General features: G+C 40.1%; 1 protein-coding gene and 1 long non-coding RNA gene across 2 annotated transcripts in view; one reads left to right on the forward strand and one right to left on the reverse strand.

The window, feature by feature from the left end:
• The window catches only part of LOC103151979 (potassium voltage-gated channel subfamily H member 8-like), a 42,661-nt gene that overhangs the window by 9,474 nt on the left and 20,822 nt on the right, over positions 1-12,365 (forward strand). The window contains exon 2 of the mRNA XM_016660777.1: positions 12,089-12,322. Coding sequence (XP_016516263.1) covers positions 12,089-12,322 — 234 coding nt within the window. The remainder of the gene's footprint in view (positions 1-12,088; positions 12,323-12,365) is intronic.
• LOC107832931 (uncharacterized) overlaps positions 10,375-12,365 on the reverse strand; it is a 23,033-nt gene continuing 21,042 nt past the window's right edge. The window contains exon 3 of the long non-coding RNA XR_001658658.1: positions 10,375-10,524. This is a non-coding gene — a long non-coding RNA (uncharacterized LOC107832931). The remainder of the gene's footprint in view (positions 10,525-12,365) is intronic.

Here is a 12,365-nt window from a genome sequence, read left to right on the forward strand (position 1 = left end):
GTTCTAATGTGGTCTGCTGTCTCCTGATCCATTCTGTCTGACATCATACAGCAGCACACCGCGCCATGATGAACACATTTGTTTTAATTGCCTGTATTCATCCTCACTAACATTGTTGAGTCTGGGATTTGAGTCTGCCCTCTGGTCTGTATCTTTACGAGAGGTTTTGCTTCTAAGGACGTTGGCGTATCAAATCGAGGACGTTTTGAAAAGACGCGGTTGATAGCAGATGGTTAGAGAGAGGAAATATAAGTAAATGACAGGGACAGTGAATATAATAAACACATCTCAAGAGCTCGCTATTGGACCAAAATAATCCAAATTTTTTCCTCTCTTGCTCTCGGCAAAGGCAGACGCTTTTTTCCTCTGCTCCCTCCCTGCCCATGCCTGCCCTGCTTGCTCTGTTTTTGTCCTGTCTTTTTCTAGATTTTTGGAGCCTTTCTTTGCACATCCTCCAAATCTACAAATTATGGATCTGGTCATCCGGTCTTCTCAATACAATGGATCAAATTATCTCGACGAGAAGTCTGGGCACAGGAGAGCCCTCTTGTCCTGCGGGGACACACCCAGCAGGATTCACCCTGGGTTTATTCATGATAACAGGATTTCTGCTGTTTGGAGCTTCCGGATACCTGGTTTATCGTCAAATTTGTGACGGACTTGGCCGAACTAGCAAACACTCAGACTGTTGGTGTGGACAGAGATTCAAGTTGGATGTGAGTCTTGCTGAAACTCGCAGCCCAGCTGAGGACTCTAAAACTCACTAACGGGATGGAATCGATCTTGGAGAAGTTGCTAGTTTCGGCTCAGTGGAACGACCAAACTAATTTGGATAATTGGGAACTGAGATGTATCTAAGAAACTTTAGGAAAGATTGAAATTTATAATCTTCCCGACCTAAGACATTCTGTATCTGAATTGGCTTTTCCCGTGTGGCCTTGGAAGGGCTGCATATTTCCAATCTCCTTGAAGATATGTAAACATAGCGCTCTTTCCCACCTCACCCCATCCTGTTAGCCATGAAGCTGTGGAGCTGAGCTCTCCCAAGAACATCATTCCTTGATAACAACACCTCTATCGGACTTTGCCAGGAGGCTCAGCCACCTGGTTTCATGCCCTTTGAGAATAAATGTGTTCAAGTGGGTTGTTTACAACCCATCAAATATGGAGTGGCAGCACCATTTCTTTGGGATCATTCTTTATTCTATTTTTATGCTAACGTGTAAAATTATTAAACCAAAATTATTTATTTGTAGCAATTCTCCAATCAAGCAAAATTTCTTGTCACATTTTACAACAGCAGCAAATGTTTTAAAGTTAAATTTCAGTTTACTTTTAAGATATTATAAGTCAAGTATGATTCAAAATTTTAAACTTGATAGAATGATGAAAAATCCTACTTAAATTAATGGTATTAATATACCATTGTCATTCTAAACTTAATATTTAACCATTAAAATCCCTGTTTTAATCCCTAGACTCCTGAAATATTCCCTTCTGAAGTCTGACATGGCGCCTCGAATGATTAAGTGACGCAGTTGCAAAGGGTTAATAGTTTGAGTCATGCAGAGCTGATCTGACCGTTTCCCTAGCAACGATCAGAAGCAAGACATTCCCCCAGAACTACAGAAGAACATGTGAGGTTCTAAATGCTTGCATCTCAAAACAGGAGGTTATAAACAAGTAGCTCTTGGACAATTGACACTCAATTACCACTTTTCACGGATTTTAAGAATGGCAGAGATTGCAGCCACCATGTTTTTTCCTTTGACGTTTGCTACAGGATATCTGATAACCACAGGAATGAGGAAAGTTTTAAACAAAGTACTCCCTGGTGTTACATTTGATATCAATAGTTACAAGGATGAGATCGAGTATGATGAGTTTGATTCGTACCTTTTCCTTCCTTCCCCGGCTGGGGAAGTGTACTCAGAGAAGAAACTGATCACTCAAGACAAGTGCCCTGACTCGGAATATGATGTTTTTGATGAATATCTTTTCAATCCTTCCAAGACTAGGAAGCAAACTGCAAACTTCAAAAGCAAACTGGCTAGGCAAAACTCCCCGGATGGGGAAGTCTGCTGTGAGTTTTCAGACCGTCCGACAACTTCTGTTTTGAAAAAAAAAGGCGCTGGAAGACAATATCCTTGGAACGAACACTGCAGAAGTGAACAATATCGCCAATCCTTCCAAAAAACAAACTTCCTCATCTTGGGGAGAGTATTATTATGATTCAACAGGGTATTGTGGGAGTCTTCAGACAGATAAATCTGAAATGAGTCTTCAGACGTATCTGTCTGAAGACTCATTTCAGACGGATCTGTCTGAAGATTTTACCCTGGGAGAGTCCGTTATAGAAGAAAACGGAAGTGAAGAGAAGAGATGTAATGCCGAAAAGGGCAAATATCCGCCCAAATGTCGCACTAAAAATTCTTGCTGTCCACCTTCTTGATCTTCTTATTGCAGCTTAAAAAGGGAGGTCCAGACTTCCCTTTCAGTCACTTGTACCATGTCCTCTGGGGGAATCCCAAGGTGTTCACAGGCCAACCTAAAGACATAATCCAGAGTGTCCTGGGTCTTCCCCGGGGAAGACTCAGGGGCTGGACATACTTCCACTCTGGAGTTGCCCATGATGAGAGGCGCCAGGCAAGAGTGGGCATACTTTGTTGCCCCCTGTCTCGGCGCCTGTACATTGGGGTTTACAAGAGGGTAGCCTCCCTCCCCTACCGGTGGGGGGACGGGTTCTGACTGTTTGTGCTGATGGGCCGAACAACAGTTCAGATTACCCACCCTTCTTGGAGTCCTTGGAGGGGGTACTGGAGAGTGCCCCTCTCCAGTACCCAGTATGCCCACGTGGGCAATGACAGTAAGACCTGGAGGGGCGTGGTTGGGAGGAACGGCTCCCCCAATCTGAACTCGAGTGGTGCTCTGTTGTTGGACTTCTGTGCTCATCATGTACTGTCCATAACGGACACCATGTTCAGGCATAAGGGTGTCATATGTCCACTTGGCACTGGGACACGCCACAGTTTGATGATTGACTTTGTCATCATTTCATCGGATCTGTGGCCGTATGTCTTGGACACTCGGGTGAGGAGAGGTGCGGAGCTGTCCACTGACGCTTCACTGTTGTGTCTTGGTCCAGTCTGTTATCCTGATGAACACTGACGTGTTTATATTCTTCAACCACCTCCACTTCTTCTCCCATGGTGGAAATGGGGTTAGATTTAATCCTCCTATTCGTCCTGAAATCAACAATCATCTCCTTTGTTCTCTGATGCTCCGGCTTCCTGGCCACAGTCTGAATTCATGACTGTTAGGTCTCTAAATTCTCCTTAGGTGTCAATAAAAAATAAATTTCATGAATAATATATCAAAAATAAAACATCAGGGCTGCACAGTTGGTAGCACTGTTGCCTTGCAGCAGTAAAGTCTTGGGTTAGAATCCCAGCCTGGGTTCTTTATGCATGGGGTTTGCATGTTCTCCATGTGCATGAGTGGGTTCTCTCCGGGTGCTCCGGCTTCCTCCCACAATACAAAAAGATGTTGTGCACATTAGATAATAGATGGATGATAGAAGAAAATGTTAACTTGTTTATAATCATTTTTATTGTTCTTTGTAATAATAGCAATACTAATATGAATATTAGAGCTCTTCATGGACAGGCGCCAGACTACCTCATCCAGCCTTATGTTTCGACTAGGAGCCTCAGGTCGTCCAATCTGAACTTGCTGATGGTTCCTCGGACCCTTCTTAAGACTCGAGGAGACAGATCTTTTAAAGCTGTGGCGCCTCGCCTCTGGAATGAGCTACCTTGTACCATTCGATCTCTGGATTGCATAGACACTTTTAGGAAACAACTTAAGACCCACTTTTTTAAACTTGCTTTTTAGCGTAATACTGTGTTTTATTGTTTTGTATGTTGCTTTTAATTTATTTATTTTTTACATTTTGTGCAGCACTTTGTGACCCTGGTCTGTGAAAAGCGCTATAGAAATAAAGTTTACTTACTTACTTATTAATAGATTAGTATGTTAATCAATATAATAAATAATTATTATTATCAAATATCAATCTTTATTATTTATTATATTGATATTATTATTACTATTGATAACAATAGTAATAATAATAACAGAAAGTTATCGTTTAATATTATTATTGCTATTTTTAATAATAGTACTAATAGTACCATTGTAGTACTATTATTATTATTAAAAAACAATAGCAATAATAATATTGAATTATAACAAAGTTATTATAATTTTTTTTAAAAATAGCAATAATAATATTATAATAAAGTTATTATAATTTAAAATTCTTATTATTGCTATTGTTTTTTAATAATAGTCCTAATAATATCCCCACAAAAAAACTGAATATTCAGTCCACTGTAATGGACAAAATAAACATCAAGCCATAATGTTTATTTTGCGATTATTAATAAGTGATCAATGTGGTAGATTAGCTACCGCTGCTATTAGCTCATTAAACACCTGCTGACTGATGATCTGTCAGAGTTGGTGTTTAACTCGCCTTTTATTTTCTAACTGGACTGAAACAGAATTCCACACCACATCTACAGGTTGTCAAAGTCAAGCCAGCATAACTGAACTACTTCCCTCTCCCTCCATATTTTTTTCTTAATTAACTTTTTCCTGACCTGTTTATCTAGTGATAGTGTAGCAAGGCAAGGCATCCCTTTCTCTTTTACCATGCGTATATTTAAAATTTAGTACGTATATTGACAATCTAATACCCAAGTACTTCATTAAAGCTTTGCATTTTACATATTTTATAATATGTTTGGTAAAATACCGAGATATTTTGTCCTCTAATTTTAAATACGCATTTTGATGAATGAATTAGAGAATTATAATAGTTGTCAGGCGACAAGCACAATTAGGGGAATGAAGAGTCACATAAGGCTTCTGCATGCTGGTGTTCCCGCTATAGCCTGAATATCCCCAATTTGGGTTGTCTTTGCCCTTTTATCACAGCCTGTGGGGTTTACCCTGACTGGGAACGAGAATACAACCTGTTGAATGTGACAGGTAGCCAATCAGAAAGCGCGGTGACGTAAGAACAGAGGGGAATCCCAAACAGCTGACGTATCGCGCAACTGAGAATCCGGGAACACCGGTGGATATCGGAGATGATATGTGGAAATGTTTATTATTATATGTAAAGGTCATTATTATATATGTCTATTATGTTTATGAAGTTAAAAATGTTAACTATGAAAAAACATATTCACCTCCAAATCATATCGCAGCAAATAAAGCGGCTGCTCCCGTCATCTTTTATCCACCGCCATTTCTTTTTATTACGTCTTTTATCTCTTAAAATGAGTCCACAAACTATCACTATTGCTTCTACATCGTCATCCGTGTTTGGTTATTCTAAATTCCCGTATCCTATGTTAGGGGTTTTACTGGATTATCATCTGGAATCGGGATGTTCGTGACTGGAATCGGTTCGTGTGGTGTGGAGAATCGGCCGATAATTCTTAAATCTTGCCGTCTAAACCAGACTTAAGAATCGCAAGCTCTACTCATCTCCTCTCGACCACTGCCCTGTCTCTGGTCGCTATGGTAANGCATTTTGATGAATGAATTAGAGAATTATAATAGTTGTCAGGCGACAAGCACAATTAGGGGAATGAACAGTCACATAAGGCTTCTGCATGTTGGTGTTCCCGTTAAAGCCTGAATATCTTTGACCTTTTATCACAGCCTGTGAGGTTTACCCTGACTGGGAACGAGAATACAACCTGTTGAATGTGACAGGTAGCCAATCAGAAAGCGCGGTGACTTAAGAACAGAGGGGAATCCCAAAGCTGACGTATCGCGCAACTGAGAATCCGGGAACACCGGTGGATATCGCAGATGATATGTGGAAATGTTTATTATGTGTAAAGGTCATTATTATATGTTTATTATGTTTACGAAGTTAAAAATGTTAACTATGAAAAACACATATTCACCTCCAAATCATATTGCAGCAAATAAAGCGGCTGCTCCCGTCGTCTTTTATCCGCCGCCATTTCTTTTTATTATGTCTTTTATCTCTTAAAATGAGTCCACAAACTATCACTATTGCTTCTACATCGTCATCCGTGTTTGGTTATTCTAAATTCCCGTATGCTATGTTGGGGGTTTTACTGGATTATAATCTGGAATCGGGATGTTCGTGACTGGAATCGGTTCGTGTGGTGTGGAGAATCGGCCGATAATTCTTAAATCTTGCCGTCTAAACCAGACTTAAGAATCGCAAGCTCTACTCATCTCCTCTCGACCACTGCCCTGTCTCTGGTCGCTATGGTAATGTTTATATATCCCTTCAAAATAAGATACAGATGCACCACAAAAACGAACATTTACTTTCGTGAAAATTTTAACTCACGATAATGACTAACGGGAGCCCTGAGCTTGTTTCTCTGCAATGAGATGGTCCCATCTGGGAGTGATGGGAGACAACGACACCCGAGGTGTTGCTTATATCCACAGCCTGCTTGGTCTCTACGTGGCTAAGCAGTTTGAAACTTCATTACCTCATTAGCTTGTAATGTGGGACTCACCTACCGGTCCGGGATAAATCCATTCTCCTGTCTCTTCTCTGGGCCTTTTCCCTTTGCAAATAAACTTTCCAAAGACATCTGATCCGTTTCTTACTCATTTTGCTGCTGTGGGCTCAATGTTGGCGCGCAAGTAACCGAGAGAATCCGGTTGAAGGATTTTCAAAATAAAAGATCCTCTGGACTCAAATAATACATAAAATGGAAATATTTAATTATTTCTTGCGCGGCCCGGTACTAATTGGTCCACGGACGGGTACCGGGGGTTGGGGACCATAGACATAATATTAGGATAGACGTCTCATGGGCCGCTCTCGCCTATTGGAGCTGACGAGATTTAACGCGGCCATCTTGGAGCGGTACACCGCTCCACTCAGCGTTATATTTGGCAGGCACAATAAAGTGTCAGCGCATTTAATAGATCATAACACGCTGAATAGTAATCACATTGTCACGTATTTAAATTGTAGGCATACAGCTATTAAAACTGCATGTATTGGAATGTATAGTTTAGCATATTTAAATAATTTTGGTGAAATATTTTGCAAGATACAACCAAAGATGCAATTTATTCACACACACATTATGTATATATTCAGAAAATCTCATACATACACACACTATATATATATATACTTATCTGTTGTTGTGACAACAATATTTACATGTTCATTACATTTTTACACAATCTAAAAGGCAAACTAAGGAGCCTTGTTGCCTTCTTAAGCTGAGCATTCAGAAAAACGTTACAGTCACTATTTTTGATCTTCATATTTCAAAGAACATAAAACTCCAAATTTGATTAAGATTTGTTGATAATGATAATTAACCAAAACTACTGAAATTGTGAGTAGGCCTGTTTGAAACATATTCCTGTCATCAAATCTCCGGCTGAAGACCGATAGCTAACATTTGCTGTCATTTCGTCGGTGGGCATAAATACAGTACAGTAATTTTTCATTCACAACATACCAACAATAATATGTCATTCTTATTTGTGAAAAGTTATCCCCGGTCCCTGATATCAACGGTTCTTAGATTTAAACACGAATAAGCCGAGCAGAACTGACGCATCTTATGCTGTTTTGGTTCAGCAAAGTACGATGGTGTATTGCTCCACGATGGCCGCGGTATTTCCTGCGCCGGAGCAGCAAATGCGGGTTCTATCCTTATATTATGTCTATGTTGGGGACCACTGCTTTAAATGATGATTTGTATTATTTTGGCTGATATTATTATACATTAAATAAGCAAATAATCAAATCAATATAGTCTACTAAAAGCACAATAAAAAAAACTTAATCATAGCAAAAATGTTACCATATCAGGGTCTGCTGTGTTCCTCTCCTGATCTATTCTGTCTAGTATCACACTGCGCCACGATGGACACTTTTTTTTTAATTGCCTGTGTTCATCCTCACTGACATTATTCAGCCTGGGATTTGCGTCTTCCTTCTCACGTCTGTATCTTTACGAGACGTTTTGCTTCTAAGGACGGAGGAGAATCGGTCGAGGATGTTTTAAAAAGAGGGGTGTTGACAGCACCTCACTGGGGCTGCGTAGTGACCGTCTCTAGGCAACCGTGAAAACAGCGTCGGTCCGAAGCGTTATGTGGAATATGTGCCAGTAAGCTAATACAAGTAAATGGACCAAACTTCACAAAGTGCCGTTCTACAAAGTATTTTAAATTAATACCTGTCATTGACACATTTTCTCACACACATTAATATATTTGGTAATCAAAGAAATGACTAAAGACAGAGTTTCTAACTTTTGATGTGATTATTTAATTGTTTCGGGGCATTTCTGAATAAAGAGCACGATGTTTTTATTTGATAGAAATGATTCTGATCATTTTTATATTAACATTGACGAACAGACACACTTTTACAGTTTTTAAAGAACATATTTACATAATTCCATAATTTAATGTACATTTAACGTTTCAAGACAAGAAACAAATTATTTTCTCGTATTTATTTTTTCTACATTATTGAGAAATGACTTTTTATTTATAAATCAGTCATTGTCAAACAATAAACTACACATTTTTCTTACTTTTTTCCAAAGAAAAATATTTATTACAGAATGTCAACTCTGCTATTGATAGCAAAGAGTGAAAATAATTCTAACAGAGTAAATTATTTGTATTTCATTACATAAGCTGTATTAATACACTAATACTTCAGATTAAGATATTTAAAAATACACAAAAAGTGAAAGAATAAAACATTTATTTATTATATTGGGAACACTGGTCACAGGCAGGTCACACTGGGAGAACTCTAATTACTTCTGAGACGTCCTGGTTCTAAAGCCAAGGATAAAAGAGAAATTATCCAAAAGTGTAATAGAAAATACATATATGTTTCCTTGACATTCAGAAAAAGTCATTTTCAGCATGTTGGGCTCTGAATCGTAGCATCTTTATAGCTAAATACCGACATGGTGAAGCTGAGCTGGGAAACAGAGACAGTGGAACAGCAGCTCCAGCTCTGATCCTGACTGATCTTTCCTCACTAAATCCTCTGGTTTTTAATGAACTTCTCCTCTAACAGCGGTTTTTCATCACCTCTCATTAGAAAACACAGTGTGAAAACGTTAGCTGGTATGCTAACAATCAGCGGTTACTTCGGGCCAATTAAGCTACATAGGAAATATTTCTCGGTTGTTTAGAAGCGAATTTCTAGCTCCAAAGTCAAGTAATTCTGATCTTTCATCCTTACCTGTGGAAGGTAATGGCAATGAATCCAGTTTGTTTCGTAAAACGGTTGAAACAAGTCCACACAGCACAGGACTTAGGGAGCTCCGATCGCTCTGCTGCCACATAGAAGATGGCGGACGCTTTTACGTACGACTCAGCGCTCCATGAGGCGTCTACGTATATGATGTCTATGCCCGCAACGAGAATTTAGCTGACCTTAATATTTCCTGTGTTTTATTTTGGTCATTATTGTTACACTTAGTGTTGATATGTTTGTGTTAGGCGTGTCTATCGGACATTTATAGAAATACGGAACAAATCGCGTCCGGTATCGGTTCAATATGGGACGCAACATTTAACAGCCAAATACGGGACGATGCCGTATTTTAAGGGACGGGTGGCAACCGACTCTTTGCACCTAGGGCGCTGACGTCACATCTCCATGAGCCAATGCGGCTCATTTGTTTCCGCTTTGAGTTACCATGACAGCTAGAAAAGACAAAGTCGTATTTGAGACGCAAATAAAGCAATACTATGAACATTGGTGTCTTCCTAATATAATGGGCTTTAAAGTTTTCATTAATTTCCAAGCGATCCTGAATTAAGAAGTCGGTGGCTTGTAAATATTTGTCATTACCAGTTAAAGCTAATGCTGCACAGCACAAAGTTTGCAGCCTTCACTTCACTCCGGATCAGCTTCTTTAGCCTAAATGTACAGGGGGGATACGGATGGTAAATAAAGGACCCGTCCCTGCGTTATTTCCATGGAATCACTTCTGTATTCAGCCTGAAGAGCGAGGAGAGAGCAGACCAGAGCCTGACAGCTGAGCAACTGATCCGCCTGTACAAGCTGCTGTAAACACCGTCCTATTCGAGCTCTTCACAAGAAACATGCAAAGGTAATAAAACGAAATAACACGGAGACACGTCATGCTTTGGAAGTAAAAAGCCCGAACCTTAACCGAACCCGTTAGTCTTAACCGAACCCGTTACACTAACGACAATAAACACACATAATATACTTGAAAATAAGGTAAAAATATTGTCCATTGGAATGTTTAGATACTTAAATAGCACATTTGGCTCAACAATGGCAGAGAATATTGCCTACTAAGCATAAGCTAAGGTTAATGTTAGCCACGAAAGTAAAACTCACCTTCATGTCAGTGAATGTATAATGAGGCGTACATCTTAAAACCTTTCTCCAGATTACTTGTTGGGGCTTCGGATCGATGTACATAACTCGGCCAAGCCCTGCAAGCACCTGGTGTAAAATGCCATTTTCAATAGATCGGAAACAACCGAGCCGCTTTTCCCCGAACGCGGAAGCTGAGGTGCAAAGAGCCCATTAAAGACACAAGTTCAAATCCATGCTGAGAGTGGAACTCCTTTCCGCAGCACTGATTGGCTAAGCAATGTAACGTGATGCTCTGCAGCAAGTGATGGCAAAGCGGGGCGTCATCACGACTTTACACAGTGTGTCTTTACCTCCGTGGCAGAGGCTCCGCCAAACCCCTGAGACCGACTCATCGAACCCCTGAGGTTCGATCGAACCCAGGTTAAGAACCACTGGCTTTGAAGGATTTATGAAGTTTTGAGTGGTACTATATTTTCAGATTCAGCTGAAATCAATATGTGGATGAAAACTGAATTGGAAAATGTTAAATTTAAGTTATAAAGATTAAATAATAAGATGGAGCATAAAATAAATATTTTCTTTAAAGAACTATTTCCAAATCACACAAATTATCTACCTCTTTGTAGAAACCTTGTGAACATTGCTAATGCTATGATAGCTGCAGGCTGATGACATGCACAGATTACTTTTAATAACCCCCTCTGCCCCGTAGCTACAGGTTATCTTTGTAGCCCAAAGCAATATATTTTCGGATTTCTACAGCAACGCTTCTCTAAAATAAAGCGTTGTAGAGGGAATAGAGGTGGTAGAGCAGAGGCGACGCGAACTAAAACGGATAAGAAGAGAAACAGAAGAGAATGGAAGTGATATGGAGTTAATTGAAAATCAGGAGGCTCGCTAAATTCTCCTCAAAGACTCGCCTTCAAAGCAGGATGAATTGCTTTCTAGAGCATAGACACAAATGGCAGAAAGAGACCAAGAGAGGATGTTTTTGCATAAATGTTGCCTTCTGTGAATTAGCATGAAATCCTGGGGAAATTGTAGGTCAAGACCTCTCGACTTAATAAATCACGAAAAGCGCGAAAATGGCAATTCATCTTTAAAGAGGCCCTTCAGAATTGCCCCACATTCATCCGGTTGGCTTTGTTTGTGAACAGTGGGACGGAAAACCCAGATGTTTCTTCTGAAAATTATGCATTCCAGTGCCGTCATGTAAACACGGTACTACATGATGCTATTGCCTTGAAGATCATTTAAATTGTTATGTTTTTGGAAAATGAACATTGGATCTCTCCTAAGGGTACCACTTCCACATAGTCTCTCTTCATTATTGTTGAACTCTGACCTTCGCTGAGACAAGTGAGACCTGCAGACCTATTAATGATTTATTTTTTTTGTCATCTGTCCTTGAATTTGTTCTGTCACTCAGACTACTTTATGTTGTCAGTCTGGTTTGGATTGTGTTAGTAGGTTTGTGACTCATCTGTCCAAAAGGAAAATTGTTTTTACCTCATTGTCTGACACACAAAAAAATTTGAGTGATGACTTGAAGCAACTAAGTGTGAAGGGGAAAAAAGCAATAACAACAACATACAAAAGAACCCTGTGGTACCGCTAACTGTCTTTTCCTTCTCTGTGTGCTGCCTCTGTTTTCTTCCCTCCACCCAGACAGTAACTTCGTTCTTGGAAACGCGCAGGTCCAGTCCGTCTTCCCCATCGTCTACTGCTCCGATGGCTTCTGCGAGCTGACCGGCTTCGCCCGCGGCGAGCTGATGCAGAAGAGCTGCATGTGTCACTTCCTGTATGGCGGCGAGACCAGCGACCGCATCACCTCGCAGATGCAAAAGGCTCTGGACGAACGGCGGGAGTTCAAGACTGAGATTGTTCTGTACAAGAAGAGCGGTAAGGGGAGGGCGCTGTCACACTCAATCATCTTCGATATATA

Source organism: Poecilia formosa, unplaced genomic scaffold (genome assembly GCF_000485575.1).
Source record: "Poecilia formosa unplaced genomic scaffold, Poecilia_formosa-5.1.2 Scaffold297, whole genome shotgun sequence".
Taxonomy (NCBI): Eukaryota; Metazoa; Chordata; class Actinopteri; order Cyprinodontiformes; family Poeciliidae; genus Poecilia; species Poecilia formosa.